Source organism: Lytechinus variegatus, chromosome 3 (assembly GCF_018143015.1).
Source record: "Lytechinus variegatus isolate NC3 chromosome 3, Lvar_3.0, whole genome shotgun sequence".
Classification (NCBI taxonomy): domain Eukaryota; kingdom Metazoa; phylum Echinodermata; class Echinoidea; order Temnopleuroida; family Toxopneustidae; genus Lytechinus; species Lytechinus variegatus.
Genome location: NC_054742.1, coordinates 22,290,230 through 22,314,446, shown reverse-complemented (window position 1 = coordinate 22,314,446; position 24,217 = coordinate 22,290,230). Strand labels below are relative to the sequence as shown.

At 35.3% G+C, this 24,217-nt stretch overlaps 1 protein-coding gene across 2 annotated transcripts in view; it reads left to right on the top strand.

Moving 5' to 3' along the window:
- Positions 1-5,370: 5,370 nt before the first annotated feature.
- The window catches only part of LOC121410513 (ATP-binding cassette sub-family C member 9-like), a 57,464-nt gene continuing 38,617 nt past the window's right edge, over positions 5,371-24,217 (top strand). For both annotated transcript variants that reach the window (XM_041602662.1, XM_041602661.1), the window contains exons 1-4: positions 5,371-5,454; positions 9,809-10,449; positions 10,782-10,883; positions 11,428-11,568. In XM_041602662.1, the coding sequence (XP_041458596.1) occupies positions 9,832-10,449; positions 10,782-10,883; positions 11,428-11,568 (861 nt within the window). In that variant the 5' untranslated portion in view covers positions 5,371-5,454; positions 9,809-9,831. The remainder of the gene's footprint in view (positions 5,455-9,808; positions 10,450-10,781; positions 10,884-11,427; positions 11,569-24,217) is intronic.

Below are 24,217 nucleotides of genomic sequence, written 5' to 3'. Positions count from 1 at the left end.
TTCTAAACGAACGTAATACAGGGCAACATAAATTGAATACAGTATAGGTATATAAACAAACATAAAACAACAGATAATAATCATTTACATATCAAACGCGTCAATTCAATTCATAACAAAATTCATACTTAGAGTGATTAGAAGGGGGAAAGAGGGGATATGCTATCCCCTAGTTTAACTTAGGTTGTTCTGATTTTAAAATGAGTTCAATGTACTAACATATGGTATTACAAAAATATATGAATTATGCAATTACAAATACAGATAAAGTGTAAATTCACATAAGTATGCTTGAATCTTGAGTTTATATTTTATATAATATAAAAGGTGCGTGATTTTGTTCCGCAAATTGTACGATATAATTATTACAGTCTGGCGTACATAATTATAAACAAGAATGGTTGTAATGAAAAGAGATTAATGATGGGAAGAATGAGGAAGCAAGGGCTGGTGGAAAAGAAATGGTGTGGAAGGAATAGGTTGGAAACAGGGGCGGAAATCTCTCCCAAAAGGTACGGGGGACAAGGGTCTGGAAAATTTGACAAGCAAAAAAAAGGCTATTACCTACATTTAAGGTCATTTCGACGAAAATATATTTGACAAAAAAAGGTCATCTCGTCCGAAAACGCACGTTTTATTCCCATTTTGAGTGGTACATTTTCTTAGCATCTCCAAAGACCAAAAATAGTAGGGGACATTTGATATTGTGTCCCATCTACTATTTTGAGTAGGGGGGACACGTCTCCCCTGGGATTTCCGCCCATGGTTGGAAAGAAGAAAAGAAGTAGTTTTCACCGGTTTCCCACAAAAGGCATCATGCATGGCTGATCGTCAACAAAACGGAGTGTCGAGTGAGTTTAAACGCTAGCCTGTAAAACCTCTTCATTTTATGAAATAATTGAAAATTCAAGCCTTATTTCAAATAACCATAACTTAATTATTTCTTGACCATTTTCTGTAATTGAGGTATCAAACTAAAGTTAATGTTAAACAATGGTAAATCCACATGTTCAGTGAGGAATCAGGCGTGGATCCGGAAGGGGCTGAGCCGTTCCCGGCCCCCCTATTTTTTTGATAACCTGCAGAAAAAGTGTACTCTTTAACTTGATAGAAACTATGAAACACAGAAAGAAAAGTAAGAAAGAGGTATTTTACCCATGATTTGTAATTTCCAGCCTCGTAACGGCCGGCCTGACCTCGAAAGGAAACAAGAAAAAGGTGGGGGAAGAATTGGAAAATAGACTCTACATGTACATAAAAATTTTCGCTTGCGCTTCGCGCTCGCATTGCCTGTGTAGTGAATCCCATTCAGAGGATTAAATGGCACTTTATATATCCAGTTCTGAAATTAATTCGCACACAATATTTAGCTCGCACATCAAGCTTTCATTATTTTGTTTGATCTACACTCCTAATAATGTAACAAAATTTTCAGCTCGCACTGCGCGCTCGCATTGTATAGTTTGTGAAATACCCTCTTTGGAAATTCTTACCAAAATTAGTCTAAATGCTCCTTTATCATGTCAGTATATCAAAAAATTAAGCTCGTGCTTCGGACTCGCATTTAATTGTTTGAGACACACAGCTTGTTCTTTTATTCAAATAAAAACGCGCTCGGACTGTCCAGTTTTGAGGTCGGAATATCAAAAATTTTGAGCTCGCGTTTTGCACTCTCATTATTTAATCTGTGATACTTGTATCCTCTTCATTAATCACTAAAACAGTCCCAATTGAGTCCCTTTTCACGTTACTATAATAAAATTTCGGCTCGCGCTTCGCGCTCGCATTGGGTACTTGAATGCTTATCTTTGTTCATGATTAAAACTACTCAGAATCTTTTGGTCTATAAGGAACAGAAATAAAATATAAAAATAACAATAAAACTAAAAGAATTTAAAACTTCAGTCTTTAGTTAGGACTACCCCCTGAAAAACCAACAAAAATCAGATTATAGCGGCCAATCGAGAAAAATATTGATGAAAATTATTTTCGCCCCCCTCCTATTGGCGAAAGCTGGATCAGCCCCTGGGAATAAACATTTTGTTTCACATGAAAATGAGGAGAAAATTAGAATAATTCATATTTCATGCAATTAATGAAATACAACAGGAATAGTGAGTGGATGATGTCCGACAGTCTCCTCATTTGCATACTGACCACTATGTGAATATATTACTGTTTTGTGAAATTCAGCGAAACTTAGCAGTGTCACCCGGGGGGGCCACTTTTATCCACGAGTGGATACCATGCGCGACCATTGGGTCTCGAAAAGGACCCTAAACACGTAATTTCCATATTCTGAAAATGCACCCCTTAACAAGTATTGGCGTGTGAAACCCTACCCTTAACAAGTATTGGAAACAAAACGATACTCTTGGTAAATATTCCCTGAAATGAACCCCTAAACAAGTACAGGAATGTTTATTATTACGTGTCCTTCGGTCGTCGATCGGCTTTACCTTACTTTGGTTTAGTGCGACCCCACCTTCTACACCTCGCGCAAATAGGACTCTAAACACGTAGTGTTGGGTCAAAAAGGACATCCTTTATAAAACAATTTAATTTTGTTTTATCATCCCCGCAAATTCCACCCTAAACACGTTATTTTCCTAGCGAAATAGATACCCTTTTTTCATTATTTTTGTGTTTTTGACACCCTTATCACGTTACGTACGTAACGTGCCCTATCGTGAAAAGGACATCCTTTTTACGTGTTTTTTTGGTCACGCATGGTATCCACTCGTCAATGTAAGTGGCCCCCCCGGGCAGTGTCATAACTTTCTTATTCTACATCCGATTTTGATAAAATGTTTAGTGTTGTGCTTATATTATTTTTCGCCTTTTATTCAAACCAACTTTTGGTTGGGGTGGACTTGTCCTTTAAGGGACTAATTTCCAAAGAGTGGTCGAAATGGTTTATTTTGGTAAAAAAAAATGGCCGAAATGTCATGAGGATGCAAAAGAATTACATTCTTGGAATCAGCACAACATTTTATCACAGATATTCAACCTTTGATCCCCCATTAAAAATTCTGAAGAAGCCCCCTATCTCCCAGACCATGGAGTAGGTCCCATGCCCAGCATTGGCGGCGGGAGCCAATTTTTTTTTTTTTTTTTTTTTGGGGGGGACGCAGTAAACAAAGTTGACAAGCAAGGGAGGGAAGGGAGGGACTACCAAAATCAAAATTTTTTGACAAGCAAAAAAAAACAGGTCATCAAAAAAAAAAAAAGGGGGAGATCGTCCCCCACCTCAATTTAGGGGGGGGGCACGTCCCCCCCCCCGCCTATGATGACCAGACAAACCCCGATCAAACACCAACCCTCCGACTGGGCCCGTTGCAGAAACAATTAATTGCTATCAATTGTAACTATAATAAAAAAAAAAATAAAGTGTACCGTAACTTGATTTTCAACCAATAAACAGCGCGCATTTGGGACTTACGATTGATTTTTTTTGCTTGCGTTTAAACACTACTCTTTCTGTATATACAGCCTTGCCCTGGCTCCAGCTCCAGGATCAAGAGCGCAGGGGCCTGTTGCATGACGAGATGAGCGATACGTAGGAACGTCCTAGGACCATTCTTCCGAGATAGGAAGATTGGCGACAAATCAGCGCTTTCCGTTTCACGAAGGCAATTTTGTCTTCCAAGTTCGCGACATCGTTTTATATCGATAGTATCGGAAAAATATTTAGTCTTCATCGTCACCTGAACCTTTTATTTAGGAATGACGAGTTTTCTTAAAATCATTTATTTCAATAAAAAGAGATCAAATGATGTTTTATTTATTACTGATTGTAGAATTGATGTATGGAGCTTACTTTATGAGGTAAAAAGAGAAAAAAAATTAAAGATTCACAACATAACTGAATAAAATCGAAATTTTCATTATTTCCCTTATTTAGAACACGGTGTCCTTTTAAAGACACCTTTCATTGATATTTCAACGAAAGAGACCCTTGCCCGATATAAAAATTGATTTAACTTAGTAATTTAGACATTTTAGTAGTTCAGTATTCTATATTTTATAGAATACTTATATATGATGACAATTTTGCAAATTATGCGTTAATATGTTATTTGTTGAGGTAAAAATAGGGTTTGAATGGTGTAAACAAATTCAACAGTGTCTGATTGTATGAGACTAAAAAGGAAAATATGAGAGGCTGCGTGTGAAATATGTAATTTATTTATTTTATTTGTTAGATATAACGCAAGAAATACAAATGTGAGTGTTTAGAGTATAAACATACCTCAGTTGCATGATGAGTATCCGAAGACAAGGAAAATATGAACATTGCTTCAAACATGGCCAAGTAAATAAAGCAGTGCTATGCAATAATAATTAAAACCTAGAAAAAGCTGTGTAATCCGCAATGGAAAAAAATACCGTTAACCGGAAATAATGCTAAAAATTACAACGATCATAAACGTTGGTCATATTTAAAGTTGATCACTGAATTAATGGAAATTTATATAAGAATATAAGGTTTAAGAATATACAAAATATATATAACGTGATTCTTTTGGGGCCTACCCTGCGATTTGAAATGCGCCTCTTCGTATGGACTTTTCATAATCTTTTCTTTGTGAACTTATCTTCATTTATATGATTGTGATGGATTCGTAAGCTATGGGCATAATCTGTATCTTAAATTCAATTAGCTATTTCTGCAAATCTTTGTTTTGTTACATCTCAAGTTATCCCAAATCCATTCAAGAATTGATTTATCAAGCTCATCAAAAATAATAATTATAATGAAAATGAATAAAAACAAATGATTTAGCATGTTTAACATCTTAGTTTTACTTACATAATTACTTTTTAAGAAATTTGTTTTCATGTTGTTTATTAATCTATATTGAGAAAGCATAAGGAGTCAGAGAGGGAGTGCAGCCCATTTCATAGTTCAAGTTTATTTATTTTTTTAATCGAAAAGGGGTGGGGATAGGACGTATAGGGAGAATAAAAGAAAACATATTTTGAAAATATTTGGGCTTACATTACCCTCAGAGAAGTTAAAATGACTTCCGTTTTGGTCGTCTTGTCGACCTGAAAAGTGATGACAACTAGCCCCCATGTAACAAAATAACTTGGCGCCATCCCAGATAAAACGCATCAACCCCCTAAAAAATATGTTTAAAGGTGATATGTCAGTGTGGCTTGCCGTAACCGCATTTTCTCTCATTGCCGACGGTGGCGGGCGGTGTGCAAAGAAGATCATGCCTACGTAGGACATGTCTGGAGGTGTCTTTCCAAGGACCATTCTTCGTATCGCCCAAATCGGCTTTGTGAAACAGTTGAGCGATATCTCGTTCTTACGTAGAACGGTTCTACGAAAGACCATTTCATGCAACAGGCCCCAGATTACGCAATATTGCTGAGTCACTGTATGCTGCGACAAGATAGGGCCTAAAGAAGAGTGTTGTATTTTTGCAAAGAATTTAACGTTAGGTAAGAAAATATTTGGAATACTTTGTTAAGAATTGATATGGGAGTGAACGAAAATGGTGATATTTTTTTAAATGAAACTTGTCTTTAGTTAGTTTTAGATATATTTAAAACAAGGTTTAATATAGCCTCCCTCGGTCAGTACCGTACAGTTCCGGTACCGGTACGTGTTTTCTCGCCTCGCACCTCGATCCTGCCGCAGCGCGGTGCGGCGCCTGGCCTGGGCAGGGCAGATTGTGTTGACAGTATGAGTAGCCAGGCAGGAGGCTTCTAGATCTAGAGAGTAAAAATCATTTACTAACGTAAGCTTACTCTCATACGAAGCCAGGTCTTCCTGGTCATTGACCCACACGACGGAAGCCAAAACCTGAAACTTAGTTTCACCCCCGAGATTTCTACTTTCCTTCTATAAAATCTAAGATCTAGATCTAGCCTAGACCATTATTGTAGACAGGAATAACCGTCGTTTCTGGGGATTTATTCAACAATTTCTGACATTTTACTTCAATCCCCATTCACCGACGGTAATGTGTCAGTACGAGCCTGCATGTGTAATCTGGTCCGACAATTCGGTGGACGGGTTTTGTCCAGATTTTTTACTTCTTTTAGATTCTAAATGACATATTATCTTGGACGAAGGTCCACTATTTTCGTTAGACTCTAATCTTTCTATTGATACTATATACATTTTATAATTCGAAAATATACGTTACCGATGAGTTATTCCCCGGGTTATTCCTTATTTTTTTACTTTCTGCCGGAGAGGAAAATATGGGCTATTTATATGGCAGCCGTCAACGAGTTGTGCTTTTATCAAGGCTTTCCGATTAAATTTTCGATATCTTGGCCAATCAATGCGAGCGACAGGTTCCGAATGCACACACATCGATATGTCCAAGCGCAAAGCAGCGGCACAAATCGCGATAGGTAGCGACTGGTAAATATGTCTGTAATGATGATGACGTCATCCAAGATGGCAACTTACGTTGACCAACGAAAGGATCGAAGATGACGATGTTTCGATCTTCATTTCAAAAGAATTAGCGGTAACTGCGGTCTAAGGTACAATATTTCTGAATTTTAAACATGTTTTCGTAAGTATGGATGTGATTGCTTTTTCATAATATGACATTTTATGTACAAAAAACGATCGGAAAATCGGGTTTCCACTGTTAGATCTAACGTTACTGCTAAAATACGTTGTCTGTACGTACGGGCCTCCAAGCTTTTCTGTCTATGTATTGGTGAGTGAGCCAACGCAGTTCAGCGGAACAACCAAAATACAGAGACTGAAGCTTTTGGTCTAGATCTAGCCCTAAATCATGTAGGACATGGGATAAAACTTCATGTCCAACATTTCTACACTCGTTATTTTTGAACGAGAATTCATAAAAAAATGAGAAAAATATCGTGAAAAGATGGCGGCGTAAACATCAGGCAAGTCTCTTCCGTCTTTTCACGATATTTTTCTCATTTTTTTTATGAATTCTTGTTAAAAAAATAACGAGAGTGTAGAAATGTCGGACATGAAGTTTTATCCTATGGCTATGTACATGATTTAGGGCTAGATCTTTTAGAAGGAAAGTAGAAATCTCGGGGGTGAAAGTTTCAGGTTTTGGCTTCCGTCATGTGGGTTAATGACCAGGAAGACCTGGCTTCATATGAGAGTAAGCTTACGTTAGTAAATGATTTTTACTCTCTAGAAGCCTCCTGGCTAAGTATGAGTAGGATGGGGCACTCATTCAATGAACAAGGTTATGATCCTTGTTCTCAGTTATATCTCCATGTGTGGCAAAATAAGGATGGCAATGTTTGGCTTATTTTCTCTTTTTCTTTGGGACAAATGCTTGATTTTTTACACTGACAGTTTCTATTACACCTATTCGTCCTACGGAACTTGGCCCTTGGCTTAAGTAAATTTGATTCTTTGAATTATTTTTTCTTAATTAGAAATAGAGATTAAAAAATGAAAATTTTCTTGCCATATTATTTTCCACCAATAGAAGGCGTACACAAAAATATGCCAAAAATTCAAGTTTTTGAGCACTCTAGTAAATACAAAAATTATTCCCAAGTTACTAATGAAAAATAAATTGCAACTGTATGGAAATTAGTAATTTTGCACACAAAAGTGATATTTTAATCATCATCACGGCCTCAAAATTAATGCATGCAGCCTTTCTCATCAAATTCCCCGGATTGTGTGCAAATAGACCAAAAGCTTCAGTCTCTGTATTTTGGTTGTTCCGCTGAACTACGTTGGCTCCACTCACCAATAGGCCCTACTGTTTTTTAAGCAAAATTTACAGTTTCATGGTTTCCATTATCAGGGAAATATAAGTAATTGCATACCTCGGACCGGAGTTATTGACAAAAATCCTCTGGATGATCGAGAAATCTTTCATCTAACACATTTTCAACTGAGCTGATGGTTTTTCTTTGCAAGTTGCCATCTTGAATGACGTCATTATCGTTATTAACTTTTTAATGTCTCGATATATCAAATGCCGTCTGCTACCTGTGATCGTAGCGGTTTAGCTCACATGTGAAGCAGATCGTATGATAATTAATATCGAAAGCAATATCGATATCACATTCGTAAATTGTTGACGCCCTCTCCGTTCGTTTGTGAATATTTCATATTTTGGCTGCCATTTTGATTGTTTTTTCCAGTATACCAAGACAAGTAAACATCGGTAAACTACCATTTTCATCAATATCGTTGAAAGCATTTTAATCATTGAATATTAAATATTGAAAGTTTGTAGTTTATAAATCCTTAGAGTGTAAATTTGATGTGTAAAAATACATCAGAGTGTGGACAGATGAGTGACAAAAGGGAGGACGTGATAACACATGCGAGCTCACACGAACACTCTACCGTCGTATAATGGGGATTACAGTAAAATGTCAGAAATTATTGAAATAAATCCCCAGAAACGATGGTTATTCCTGTCTAGTGTGCAAAGTGAATGAGTGCGCAGACATGGGGTACCATTTTTTTTTTCATTCTGAAAATGACTGCCAGAGGTTTTTTTCAAGAAAATCCTATATTTTCTATCATTTTTTAATGAAAAATTCGGTTCACCTACTCATAAATAATATATAGAACATTATTAACTGACAGAATTTGTGAAATAAGAAGATATTCATTTTAAATCTTAACTAAAATTGTCAGATGTGCAGATTTGGGGCCCACCATCATACTAAAAATTGATAAAACTTCGCTTGTAACTTGAATTTTTTCAATGACTTTCTAAAATTGATCATCTGGACACACAACCTGGCCGGACATAGTCTTGAGGACTCCATGATGATTACCATGACTACCGTAGGCCTACATACTTCACTACCGCTACACTACATACGCCATGATTGTGTCTCTAGTTGATAACATTCTTAAACCTAATTTCTTGTACATTCTTTCTAGACAGCTGGCAGCCATCTGTTTCAAGAAGACTTTACATTTTGTTATTTTTCTGAATTCTCGTACACAGATGGCTCCCGATCGTGCACCCGCTTCCTAGTATTAGGGGGTTTGCAATGCAAAAAACTTCCCGACAGGTTCTTTGATTTTTCACTTTATTATGAATAATTACATAAAAAGAACTAGTAGATCCCAGCTCAGTAAAGTTAATGATTCCCTTTTGGCCCTAAAAGCACCAACGTGAAAAAAATCAACTTAAAAGGAAAAAAAAAGCAGTGACTTACTTCAAGTTCGGCTGACGTAAACTCCCAGTCTATCTGATGGTGTTATAATACACAAACATATAGCCATTGGAAAAACTTTTGGGTCGAAACCATTGCATTGGCCAATCAAATCATCCCTTCTGTATCGAGTTGGATTGCTTGTCTCAACATTCGTGATTTGTAGCTGGTTCGCAGTTCCCCACACCTATTTATTCACTGCCAAATCCCAAATGGCAGACGGGAATTGTGCATGACTCGCTTCCCCTATTTTGAGATATTTACAAGAAATGGCAGGGAGTGAGTCTGTGTTGGCTGGTAGAGTTTGCTTAATGTCTTTTTTTGCATGACACGTTTCCTTTTTTACCAGAAAGTGACACAGTTTGTCACTGGTTTTTAAGAGCGAGTATTTATCGCCCGATGGTTCGGGTAGGTGTAGCGGTAGTGAAGTGTAGTGGAGCCTAAACAAACCATCGCCTGAGGTAGTATGGTGATTTATGATGAGATTTGAATTAGCTTGGATTAAGTAGTTCATATGATGCATAAAATATAATTATTCCATTTGTCAAGAGTCATGATTGTAAGATTAGAATGTACATGTACATGTAGGTAATATTTTGTCGAAAGACTCATGTAATTATTATTATTACTATTTATATTATTTTTATAGATGTGACATTGTTGAAGATAGTCATGGGGTCAGACAGCTGGGAGTGGTTCTGTGGGGTCAACAGTTCTGACCTCCACTTCTTTGATGGCTTTGCTTGGAATAAGGACCACATAGCAAACAACACATGCTTTTCAGATGCACTGGATGCTGCCCCACATGCAGTCTTTCTTGTCGTCTTCAGTTTTTTGCTCTTTGTTATGGGATGCTGTACAGGGTACCGAGCTATCAACACCAAGTATCTCCTTCGCTACAAAGGCCATGCCTATAAATGGATGCTTCTTGGTATTCTCCTCCTTGTCCATTTAACTTCCATTGCTGAAGGGATTTTAACAGATGAAAACTACATAAATGGAAGTCAACCAACACAGCCACATTTTTACCTGCCTTCAATCACAGCATTTGTGGCATCATTTATGTCTCTGATTTTCTACCATCACATGGAGTTATGGCAGTGTGCTAGTATGTCATTGGTTTTAATGCTGTACTGGACTCTTTCTATCCTGGGCGAAGTAGCTGTTCTCTTAAACCTGATCAGTCTTGGCCAAACTGGTTATGACTGCATGAGGTTTGATCTTACCATCTGTACCCTTGTACTTTATGGCCTGATTCTCTTGCTAGAGTTCAACATCATCAGAATTAATGTAAGTCATGAAATAGTTTAATCCATTTTGCAATCTTATTTATCATCTTAAAATTAAATATGCAATACATTCATATCATTTTGATTAAGTGGTTGCATAAATAGAAATCATATTTTGAAGTGCTTAGAATTGAGACCAAAATCTGAATTCTAGACAAGTTATTTTGTACTCGTTTGTATTGCTTTTACTATTCTTTACTGTATCCTAAGACGAGCAGTAATGCTGAAAAGATCTTCAGATAATGTAATAGACCTGTATGAAATTTATTCACACAGATACATTCTTGCAGTTTCAACTCTCTCTACTTGATTACTTCTTGTGTGTAAATATAGGTTTGTGGATGCTGCCAGAATGGAGAGAGTAAATCATTACCCAAGGACCTAAGAGGATTAGACATGTATTACCTCGATCAACATGTGAATCTTCTCTCACAGGTATACAATGATACCTTTAAATGGTACTAATGGTCTTTAAACATAAATGGTCAAATAATAGTTTATCATAGATGCTCTACATATATAGCTCTGCTTTACATGAGGCCTACGTGTAGAGCTCTGCTTTACAATACTTTCACAATTACCCTTACTCAAGCACTCATGTACATGTACATGCATGTTAATAGGTCCCCTCCCCTACCACTACTATAAACCATGCATCCATCGTTATTTATGTCTTCACAAAGAAATCACTTGAGTCAAATAGGCACTTTGTGCATCATGACATGTACCATCTTAAACTTATGTTGCCAGAGATATCAGTTGTCTCCATTTAATTGCAGTGACACTATACCAAAGGACAGGGATTGTAAATTACATGTATCTATTTGAAATTCATATGTTGTTCCCTGATAAATCCCAAACAACTTTGTAGCCTTACCTAAAAAGTTATGACTACTATTACTAGTTCTTGCTTATGCTACTACTAATTTAAGTAAGGCAACATTATGACTGAAAATATTTTCATTGTATTTTTTCTTAGGTAACATACTGGTGGTTAAACTGGTTATTGAAGGTGGGTTACAAACGTCCACTGGAAATGTCAGATCTGGGTGATCTACCACTCATCCATGAATCAAACTACAACCATAACAGATTCAGAGATGTCTTTGAAAAAGAAAAGGCAAGTTTTGACATTCTTAAGAACATTTTTCTAAATCATATTCTTGATTTAATTTTTGATTTTCAACAAACATATTTGGCTTTATCCTCCCTTCCAAATATCCTTTCTCTCTTGTCTCTTGTCTTTGTCTCCTGTCAGTTTGAGTTATAAAACATGGGCCTGTTTCTCAACACCTGGACAAGTTATTCATATCTTTACCTACCAACCACTAGTTCCAATCTTACTAAACTTGTTTCACGAAGGGCTTCCTTACTAGAATCCCTTGATATCGATACTATCAGTAAAAAGAGCAGACGAGACATACATGTATCCTTAGTCACAAAATAGCGTAATTAAAAAACAAAAAAATTATGATAAAATTGCAAATATTGTAATGAATTTGGAAATACATCTTTTCAAAACAATAGCAGAGGTAAATTAACCCTATGCATCATACATACTTAAACCATGGAGACTGGAGCATTCAATTGATAAGAAAATGAAATCACATACATGTACATATGGATGTTAAGATCGGTACCCCTGGGATATCAAATTTTGATAGTTTGCGAAAGTAAATCATAATTGAATTTGAATTTATTTTCATACTTAACAAGATAACAAAAAATAACACAATACAAGAAATACATCAGATTACATAGAAAATACAAAAGATAATGGCAGTAAATAAAGTGAAATATGAAGGAACCTGCATAAAAAGCAGAACTTGTAATGTCTGCAGGTTCCTTAAAGTAATTATGATGGTTTATTTTGCAGAATGATGATAATTATAAGGGTTTCTAATGATTCCAAGTATCAAAATATAGTTTGATATAAATTTTTTAAATCTTTAGACATTGAAATAGACGATTTGACAAATTATATGCATTAATTAGAGTTAGAATTTATACTCTTGTTAATAGGGGTCTAGAAACGACAAATAACGGCTCCAGTTATGGGTGGCCTGACGTGGTAGAATCTTTATTGATTCAATTATTGTACTATTTGAAAATGAATGGTTTTGTGGCATTTTACAAAAAGTTTGTATAGTTTCTTTTTAAATATCATTGAATGATCTGTTCCATTTGTTTTGTTATGTAATTTCAACTTCTATGATTGATTACGTAAGATCATGATTTTCAAATTTTGAGGCACTTTTGCTTGTTATAGTCTAGCCCACATGATGCCACTACATCATTAAGAAAGAAGTTATGACAGGTTTGGAGTTGTCATAAATATTTAGTGAGGTTGTTGTACCCGATCTTGGCAATGAGGGCTTTGTGAAACGGTTTGCGGACAAATAGCTCACTGTCTTCAATTTTTTTAAGAAGTTAGACTTATGACGGTGTTGAGAAACAGGCCCCAGAGACCACTGCTAATGCCGGGCACTAGTCCAAATCAAGGCACCAATGAGATAAATAAATTTATTCTGCATATACCTCAGTAATCTTGCAATCTGTGCAAGTAGATTGTGGTCTTGACCCAATTCAGTTGATTGCAGCCACATTATTGCCTACATCAGTGGTTCTCAAACTTTTTTTTCGAAGGGCCAGATGAGACTCGATATAAACTAGAAAGGGCCAGGGTGAAGTGGATACTTATAAGGAAAAAATGTGCACGAAGCGCGAAGACCCTTAGTCGTAGATGCTCTCTGGTGCAATCTGGCCCATAGTTTGGGTAAATTTAATCCAACAAATTTGTAACAGTTTCATATGGAACACAGGCAAAATTAGAAAAGATTTCACAATACAGCGAGAGTCAGTAATGACCACAAAATTGTATTTTGTTAAAAGAAATGTAGATTGTACCTTTGTCAATTTTAACACATACCTGGAATTAAAGAGGCAGATAATGTTTTGTAGTAGGTCTATCGATATTTTTGTAGTCAAAGTCGATTAGCCAACACATTGGCCTTGTGCTCCATTGCGGCAAAATGAAACCATACTGGTTTGTCCATTCTTCATGGAAAACATGATTTTCAGCATCCACCCTTCTTTTCTTTGCAGAAATTGATGCCATTTTGACCTGGCTAATAATGAATGACTAATGTACCCCTGAGAAAATCTGCAGAACTGAACTGGCAATTGAGTTTACGTTTTAACCAAATTGATCGCGTGTTGGAATGTGTGCGCAAGTGTTTTCAAATACAACGTTGATCAACGTTTGATATGAAACTACTACTTTTTTCAATGTAGCGCAGCACTGGTGATCTAATAAGAAAGTAGAACAGACAAAAAAGACTCCAATAAGATTTGTTTAAAAGTCAAATTAATTTGACTGCCATTACTTTTATTACGGCTTCATGCATACACAATGTAATCATGTTGAGCATATGTTTTCATGTTGTGACTTAAAAGTGATAAAAAAAATGAAAACAGCAGTCTCGCGGGCAGGATAGAGAAGCTCCGCGGGCCGTAGTTTGAGAACCCCTGGCCTACTTGTATGAAGAGCTTTCATAATAATGGCAGTCTCTGTTACAGAAATATTGTGAATTTTGAGACAGTACATGTAAATGGTAAAAATAACCTTCATGATATAAATCCTTCTTCCATTTTCTCCATATTTTCACATTGATTGCTCTGTAAAGATTTTTTTTAATAAATTCAATCAGTAAAGTTAAAGTAGGTTATACACTCTCACAAGCCAAATTTTCTGCCTATTAACCCTGAAAATATTAGTTCTAAAGTTTCTCATGCAAAATTTGATAATGTTATTGTACATGTAGTTTATGAATATTCATGAGTGCACTGTTGTTTACATTCACTTCCATGCTGTTTTGTCTGATTGACTGGTTCACTGCAGCAGTGGAGTAAAAATACTGAAGAGAGCTCTGATTGGACAATGGGACTGGGACCATAGTTTTATATACTACTGGTATTATGATCTTATCAAGGTTGCAGTGTATGATTTCAACTTCTTTTCTCTAATGACAGCTATTAGCCCAGGGCTCTTGTGCCCAAACCCAAGGCGGTGGAGGTGTGTCCAAATTGGGAAAAGATTTTTCCTCAATGTTTCCTGACTTTTTCTTTCAAGTCTAAGTGCACAAGTCACCACAACTCCCACTTATGTTTTTTTTTAGATTATGTTAATTGTAAGCACATGTCAGACTCAACCTTTCTAAAAAAATTGTCATAAATATGAACAAACATTAAAAACTCTTTCTAGCTAATTTTGTAAATTGATATTTTTACTTTTACTAATTAAAATAAAGGAAACTCATCTTCTTAATGTTTATTAAAAAAAAGTCAAAGTGATTTTAGTAAATCGAACAATGAAATAATGAAACAAAACATTATCCTAATTGGACTTTTTTATTTCTGCATTCAAGGTCTTAAAAAGACCTTCCCCCTTTCTTAGATTTATTCCATAGGCGTCATGCATGCCAATCATTGGCACAGTCAGCATTCAAGATCTGATAAAGACCTTCCCCCTTCCTAGCTGTATACCAAATAGACCTACCTGGTTAGGGTAACATCACAATTGCCATGCCAACCATGCTTTTTGATCACAGAATACTGTCCTATTGATTGGGTTAACTCACATTAAATACAAAACCTTATGAGAACAGGATTTAGAGCAGAATTGTTATTTCACACATGTTTGTATATTAAACCAATAGTCGATGATACCATACAATAAAAGAAAATAATAACTGCAATTTCTTAGATTATTCCATAGGCGTTATGCATGCCAATCTTTGGCGCAGTCAGCATTCAAGGTCCTGTAAAGACCTTCCCCCTTCCTACATGTAGCTGTGTACCAAATAGACCTACCTGGTTCACATGTAGGGTAACATCACAATTGCCAAGCCAACCATGCTTTTTGATTACAGAATACTGTCCTATTGATTGGGTTAACTCACAAAACCTTATGAGAACAGAAAGCAGAGTAAGACACCATTCTCATTTTACTTTCTAAAACTAGTATACTAGAAATTGGTTCAGGAAACCAGTTTGGAAGATTGCTTTTCCAGCGTTCTCATTTGACCAACCGAAAGTGGTTTTTAAAAACCACTTCATGAGAAATGGCCTTGTTGCTATGGGAATGCTCTCAGTGGGGGTGACATCTTTCAAGCGAAAGTCAAAACCACAGAGTAGACATTCTACACACTGTGCAGAGTAGCACGCCCAAAATGTGTGAAGATTGCTTCCTGAAGAATGGTTTTAGTCTTCATTTACGCTAAAATCAGTTTAATGAGTTAAAGTGATCTTGAATACTAGATAACGAGGTGTTTTTCCAAACTGGTTTGAAAGATCTTCTCCAAGACCGCTTTGACCTTTCTCATTACACGTTAAATTACATGTAGTTTCCAGTAAACTAGTTTTAGGGCGGTAATGAGAACGGGGTCTAAGTGTATACATATTCATGTAAGTACATGTAGATGAGGCTAACTTGCTACGTTGGCTTAGCCCTAACTATTGAAGTTAAAGGAAAATATGGTTCTTGATAAAGTACTGTAATAATAGTTATTCATAAGACTTGTCAGCACACTTTCCATCTTAGATGTTTAAGGCACTTCAGAGCATTACAGAAAGAGAAGAAGAAGGAGAAAAACACAAATAATACATGTTTGAATTTTAACAATGAAAAGAATATAAATGGTTAAAAAACATTGTATTTATGAATGACTTGCATTTATTGATGAATGGACTTTGAATCCACTGAACAATAGAACTTTGAGGGGAAAGTCTATCTCAACGTTCTAAAATTATGCGCTCTTTGTGTTTATTCATTCATTTATATTTATTTTATTGACATATCAACTTACATTGTTCATCTGGCCAAACATATTAACAAGACCAGGGGCAGTATTCTGAGGCCATTTTATCTTAAAATCTTTTATTGAATTTGGTATCCAGAAATTTGAAGAAATGATAATTCATCTTAGATAAATTTTTGTCTTTCATATTTTAACATGATATACAACAGAGCAGTGCCTGTGTAGACATGTCCATTGCATAATCTAATCATTGCTACACAGATGATTGCTTTCTGGATGTTGCTTTGAAGAAAAAATCATTTAAACATAAAATAGGGCGGGGGCTATTTTATCTCTTTGTGATAAACTTTTTCAATATTTCTAGGTGATTTATCATTTTGGTCCATATTTTGAAATGAAAATTAAGGAAATTGAAATTCATGTAATCATTGACAAAAATACTCCAACATTATTCCTGTAGATTCATAAAATATTTCAAAAGATTGGCTGACTAACATTGTGATGAAATGATGTGACATCTAAAACAAACAAAAAGAGACTTATTCATTTTTTCAAAGAAATCCCAGTAAATTGCATTAGTAATGCAATGCTTGCTCATTTGAATTTAATAAATTGACACTTTCTCACTCCTTTGCCACACCTGGTAGAGAGGGTTTCATTGGTTGAATGGGATGAGAGTGCTATAAATTTGCATTTCTAATCAGGTACTAATATTGTTCTTAGAACACCTAGTCAAATAAATTTTAGGGGTTCTTTATCTCACTGAATAACAGAGACATTTTATTTTATCTGGAGAAAAAAATGAATCTCAGATTACAAGTTGCCATAACCCTGGTAAAAACCTGCCAACTTATATTTTTCTTATAAATTTGATTTAAGAACAATTGAAATAATAGTAAATAATAGCAGGGCCCGCTGGGAGAACAGTTTTCGGAACTGAAGTGGCTACCCTGGGTAAATATACCTTTATTATTATTATTATTATTATAAATAAGATAAAACTTGAGTGGTGCAGAAGAACTTCATCCTGTACCTGTGTCTGACCAGATTTTGATTTCTGGTCCACGTATATTGTGCTCATGCGCAGATCTAAGGTACATGTAAGGAGCTCCTACTGCATTGGAAAAAATCCTAACAATGTATCAACTTTGTCAAACTTTAGGACATTGTCTGCGTAATTCTTGTTAAGGTTAGGATGTGGCAAAATGTTACCCTTGGGATGAGATGTTTCCATACTTTTTTACATTTTTCATCATATATTACACTGTGTACATGTACTATGCATGAAGAATGCTTTTCAAATGCTGCTGCTGCTGTTGTTTGTTCAATATTATGTCATTACCATTTGATGTACTTTACATCAAGAATAGGCCTTAATGAAGATCACAAAGAGCTGTTCTCATGTAATTCAGTATAGGACCTGTAGAAAAAAGTGGTATGAGCAGGATCCATAAAAACATCATGCATATTACATGTAGCTGGCATACTTTGTAGTACAGTGAAAAATTTTCATTGTTAAGTTTTCTTCAGATTGTACTCTGTGTCTTGTTTCAACACAGTAATCATATTCACAAACAAAATTTTGCATACAGAGGAGTGATTTGTGCACAATCGTGCTTCCTGGTTTGTGCAAGCCTACATGGGACTGTTGATATGTACTGCAAATACTTATCGTAATGTGTCTTGTAAAGTACAAAGTGGGGATTTGGGGACTGTCTCCTATTGTTTTTTTATGAAAAGATTTACAGTGAGCATAATAAATCTTTAAAGGAATTCATGATGCTAAATGTAAAGTGAATACTCAGTTTGCTGCACACAACTCAACTTTGTTCACTCTCTGAGTATTCATTCAGGGCAGTTCCATAAAATAGTAAACCTTTTGGTCAAAATTTCAAAATCCTACAAACAGAACAAATTAGGTATCACTTGAAAGCTAAGACACTGAATGTATAAATCTGAAAGAAATAATTTCAAACAATGTATCGTTTCATTTTGGCAAGGCATTGAAGTCACCATAGCACAAACTAAAATGTTCCTTATTTTAAAAGGTCAAGTTTGCAACAAGTTTTAAACCTTTTAAAAGCTTTGAAATGATCAAATTTGAATGTTGTCCAAGTTGTTATTATGTCAGGTTTCTAAAAAATAAGTTAGGTTTTTTCTATTCTTATATTTTTTAAACCAAATATATTAAAAGCAGGCACTTTCAAATGTACGTCCGACCCCCTTTCACATACACTTTTTTTCTTACAAGCAAATCAAAAGTAGATAAATTTTCCCAAAGTCAGATGCAAAGCAAGCTTGGTTTGTTTAATATATGCCAAAAGGTAGCTCACCACTAGTCCAGGATTTCAAGTTAAGTGGGGTTCGGACGTACAACTTTTTTGTACGTCCGACCCCTTTGAAACTTTTTTTTTATGAAGTTATCTTTCACTGCTCAGATGTTTTTTGCAAAACTTTAATATCATAACATCTTTTACTCTTATCAATCTTTCAAAATTGAATACAAATTTCAATTTTAATCTAGTTTAAAATGACCTTTTTTGTATTTTTTTACCCAACAAATAGTGGGGGCAAAATTCACCTCCATCTTTAATATTTTGCATGATAGTTCTCTAACACACCTTGATTATTGCTGTATAGTCTTATTGGTTTTTTCATTGAAATCTTGCACAAGTTTTGAGACCAATTTCACAAAGAATAAGATTTTTAAATGATGATATCTTCAAGAAATGGTGATTTATTTGTGTTTTGTGTGCATATTCAATGGAAACTGCCATCCTTCATCTCAAATTATCACATAACTTAATGAATTTAGTGGTAATTATGACTGAATAATAGCCTGCAGTAAATTAAAAAAGAAAATCAAAATCAAAAACCTACAAATTCATGAGAAATTTAATAAACAAAGAAGTTCCATATAAAAGAAAAAATTGCCACTTCCCCTCAATCTCAGGTACAGCAATTGCCCCTCTATGGGAAATAGATCTGCCCATTTGCTATAATAATACATGAATGTCTAGACTATTCTACCTTTGCCTATAGGGGTGTAAGTTATGAAAATGTGAAGAGTTATTCATTTAATTTTGACTTGTTCTCATTTCTTTTTTCTGCATCAACCTTATTCAAACTTGGCACAAATGATCCTTGGTTGATACCATGTGGGATCAGGGGGATCAAAAGGTTAAAAGATAAGAGGCCATTCAGTCATTTTTTGAATACTTTGTTTAAATCATTTTTTTTGTTTGCATCAATATTGTTCAAACTTGAAACACAAATTCAGTGGGTAATACAATTTTTTGGTTGATGAAGATGATAATTTCTAAGGTTATTTAGGAGTCAAAAGGTCACTTTTGATCATTTTGTTATTTCAAGGTCAATTGTTCAAGCTCTCAAGGGGTCAAAAGTTAACTTTTGATACCGGTAGTTTTTTATTTGTATTGTATTCAAATATATTCTAACTTGGAACAAATTATCAGTGGGTAGTACAACATATTTGTTAAAGAGGATGGAGAGGTCAAATGTCATCTAGGTGTAAAAATGTCAAATGACATATTTTTGCATTAATTTTGCCCAAACTTGGAACAAAAGGATCAGTGGGGAAAATTACATGTGTTCTTGAGAATGGAGAGATCAAAGGTCATCTAGGGGTCAAAAGGTCATATTGCATGTGTTGTTGATTGCAACATCAGGGAAGACTCATGGTTCATAACCAACCTTATTCAAACAAAGTTTGTAACAGGATAAGTTTTTTAATGTTGAAGAAATTCTTTGTCATGTCTTTTGCAAACCATTAAAAAAGATACATTTTACTTGAAGTTTAACAGTAAAAAATATCCTGCATTGTGTGAATAGTTGAGTTGTTTCATTATTGATATGATCTAAAAATGTAGATATCAAAATGGAAACATTTTAAACCCACTGACTCATTTGTTATAGATATGAGGAGCATTTTGCTTGACTGTGAGAAAAATCAGTATGGGCGTCGGACGTACACTGTCTGAATGCATGTCAACTTTAATCAAGCATAACTCTTCACCAGCTTCAGATTCATTTGTTAATTCCATCTTATGTGAAAGACAACCAAACAGTATGTATAATTAAAAAATCCAGTTTAGAATGTCTATGTTTTGTGTAACTGATCTTCAAAGGGGGTCGGACGTACAGTGTGCAAATATTTTGCACAATGTACGTCCGACCCCAAATAGATCAGCCTGTATCTAAAACAAGGCAATGCCTATCAATTTCTTTGCTTCATCTCTTTTAAGATTCATCCTTTAGGTAACAGCTCATATTACAATTTTAGTACCTGCATCACAAAAATCACAGAGATTTTGACATGAACTCTAAAAGCATAAAACCTGTTTTCGTCTGATGTACGTCCGACCCCTCACATTTTTGCCCATATTTTCTATTCTTCATATTACTGCCTATTCCTGTCATGGTGTAATGATAACCTAGGTCACATGTTATGATATACTAAAAAAAAAATAAAACACTGCTATCAAATCAAAGGAGATACAGATCTTGAATGTGTCCGAATGTACGTCCGACCTTTATGGAATGACCCCTCATTATTGTCATCATTATCCATGATAGTGAAGTTGCTCTGATTGTGGCTAATTTCTTTTTGTAGTGCTGAACTGCGAATATCGTTTATGGCAAGCAGACAATTTATCAGGATATGTTAAGTGCCTATTTTAAAAGAAAACTTTAAAACCACTTTAACACGGTAAAGCCACTTTTCAAGCATAAATTGGGCTGAAAACTATTTGATATTAGCTACATGTACATGTATCTGACATTTCAAAGTGCTTATAATCAAACTATGATTCTAGAGAGAGGGCACTTTAGAAAGGCACTACTTGGCAAGGAATATGGCCAAGTCACATGGCTTAAATTTAGATTTAGATATACATGTATGTTTTGTATTGGAGCTAATATGAATGGGGCATGGGGCTGGGGAGTTCAATGACATTTAGGAAAGTGCAACCCATAATATGCTAATGGATTTCCTGAATATTTGATATCCTAATTCTTTCTGTACTCTCCATCCTCTTTCAAAAAATCACTTGTTATGTATCTATATCATAATTTCTAGCTTTCATAATTATTTTGTATATTCATTCAAACTCCTGTTCAAAAACTGACTGAATTGTTGATATCAATTCTCCAAAAGGGTAGAAGTGCAATAAAAATGAAAATTAAGTCTCATTCACATTGAAAGGTGTTTTATGATAATACGTAGTAGAGGCATCTTTGACCTCATTATAAGTAGCAATGAAGAGTGGAAAGAGGGAGGGGAATAAAAAGAGTGAAACTCCATTCTTAATATTTCATATTGGACTTTACGTGAAGCCATAAGGTCACCCACTTATTTATTCCTAGGGCTTTAATCTTTTAATTACATGTTCTGTAAATTTTCAGAGAGTACACTTTGGACAGAAAAAAATTTGACAACATCGGAACATGTGCTGTCTGGAAAATAAGTGAAAACAAAAAATTGAAATCCATAATTTATTGTTCGAAATAGACATGAAATGAAATACTCCGAAAATTTGCTTTGCCCAATTGATCGTGGGCCCGACAGCCGCTGTGCAGCGTCAGATAGACGAGGCTCTATCCCTTTAATCATTGAACGCCAAGCAGGGTAGCAGTAACTCCCATCTTTTAACGTCTTTTGGTCTGACACGGCCGGGGTTTGAACCCCCGACCTCCTGGTTGTGAGACGGACGCTCTACCAACTTGAACATAGTTTGTTGCATTGATGTAAGTGTTCCTGTACTAAAAAATAGTATTAATCAAGTATGTCTAACAATGCATAAAAACACAGACTTTGGAGAAAACATTTTTTTTTACAGAATTGAAACTCCATTTGGGGTGCATTGTCATAAAAATCAAATTATCTGTACATGTAGCTATTTGGGTTTCAGTTTTAAAGGTAAATTCAAGTTGTGATAACAATTTCAAAATGAGTTTCAGTTTGTACATAATCCAATGAAATGACCACTAAAGTTTCTGTTTGTATAAATAAAAAACATGTGCCAAAGGATTCTGGAAGAAATTGTGTAATGGCTGAGAAATTAGCAAATAAGCACGGGATTCGGGTCAGGCGTCGGGTCAACATTCAAAGCAATAATGATACGTGCGCTTATCTGTGTTGGTAATCTTTAGTGTGAACATTTTTCAGCGTAGATTTCAAGATTTCACAAAGTTCAGTTTATGTAACTGTACCAGATCTAGATCCTCGATATAGTGACAATTAAGCCTGATTTTACCGACTTTCTTGTGAAATCAGTGTTTACTGCTACTACTTTCATTTATCTTTAAACAATTGTATTTTAATAAGTTATTCAGATTAGCAACAATGTCTCATGATAACTAATGGTAAATATACGAGGGCTTGAATCTGGAAAAAACAGAATGAGACAGTAAGTTTGGTTCTAAAATACCAAATATGGTCACTTTTGAGAAGTAAATGTTTATCATCTCACCTGCATAGCAGAGTGAGACTGAGCACCTGAGTTTCTGGTCACATGATCAAGGTCAAATGTCATTTAGGGTCAATGAACTTAGACCATGTTCGGGGAATCAACATCAAAATCTTAACCTAAAGTTTTGAAATTTCATCATAACTTTGATAGTATATGGACCCAGTTCATGAAACTTGGCCGTAAATGTAATCAAGTATTACTGAACATTTTGCCTAAGAGTCAAGTCACATGGCCAAGGTCAAAGGTCATTTAAGGTCCATGAACCTCGATCTGGCCATGTTGGGGGTATTTGTTGAATTACCATCATAATTCTGAAACTCTGAAAGTGTATTGTTCTAGTTTATAAAACTTGGACATACATGTAAGAGTAATCAAGTATCATTGACCGTCCAACGCGAGTTTCAGGTCACATGACTAAGGTCAAAGGTCATTTAAGGTCCATGAACTCCTGCCATGTTGGAGGTAATTGTTAAATTGCTGTCATTACCGTACTTTAAAAGTTTATGGATATAGTTTATGAAATGTAGACATTTTCCCTAGAGATTCCCTCAATTCCCTTTGTGCCAAGACTGTTTAGATCTAATGACTCGTCTAGAACGACCTTCAGTACGTAGCCTCCGGAGGCACTCTAGATTTTTGGTACATCTATACAGGGTATAAGATGAGACAAAGTCCAGAAGAAGTTACATAAAACTTATGATTTTTGTCATTTGTGTCATATGGTATAGTATGACTTCTTCATGTGGCTCTTTGGATATTACAGTAGACCTACATATTTATTCAATAGGATTATAACAATCATTGCACTGTTAGTTAAAAAGTAAAAAAAAGTAAAATTAATTTGGAAAGCAGCATGCTCTAATTTCAAGCTTGATTCACATTCACATTCACTGTACATGCACTGGGATGAATGTGTCTATCTCTCTTTTCACTGACAGCATTCTCTTTGTCAATTGCTTTGTGTGCAGACCTCTTTGAGCAAACTTTTGAGCTAGAACTGATAAACCAGTGTAAGCAACTTTATGTGTATACTGAACTGGTCCATGCAATAGATGAACTAACAAATAAGGGAGTGGGAGTATGAAGAAGTCTGTTTACATAGTCATGGTCTTGCTATCCTTGAAATATACTGAAAGCTAAGGAAATGTATTGAGAAATATAAATACATGTAGTTGCTTAAATCTGTGTACATGTACATACTCAACCTTCCAATGTGGTTTAGAAATGAACTTCAATTTGCTACATATATTTGAACAATCAGTAGATGTTTTCACTGATATCAATGCTTCTCGGTACCATTACAGTCTAATTTGTGTGAAATCTTTTTTTGCTCATTCAGATAAAATTCAGTAACAATTTGTGTGCAAAGTCATTGGGACATGACAAGGCATTAAACCAATTGTTGAATCCACTGTGAAGATTTTCCTGGTGGGCCACAGGGACAAAAATAAGGGTTTAA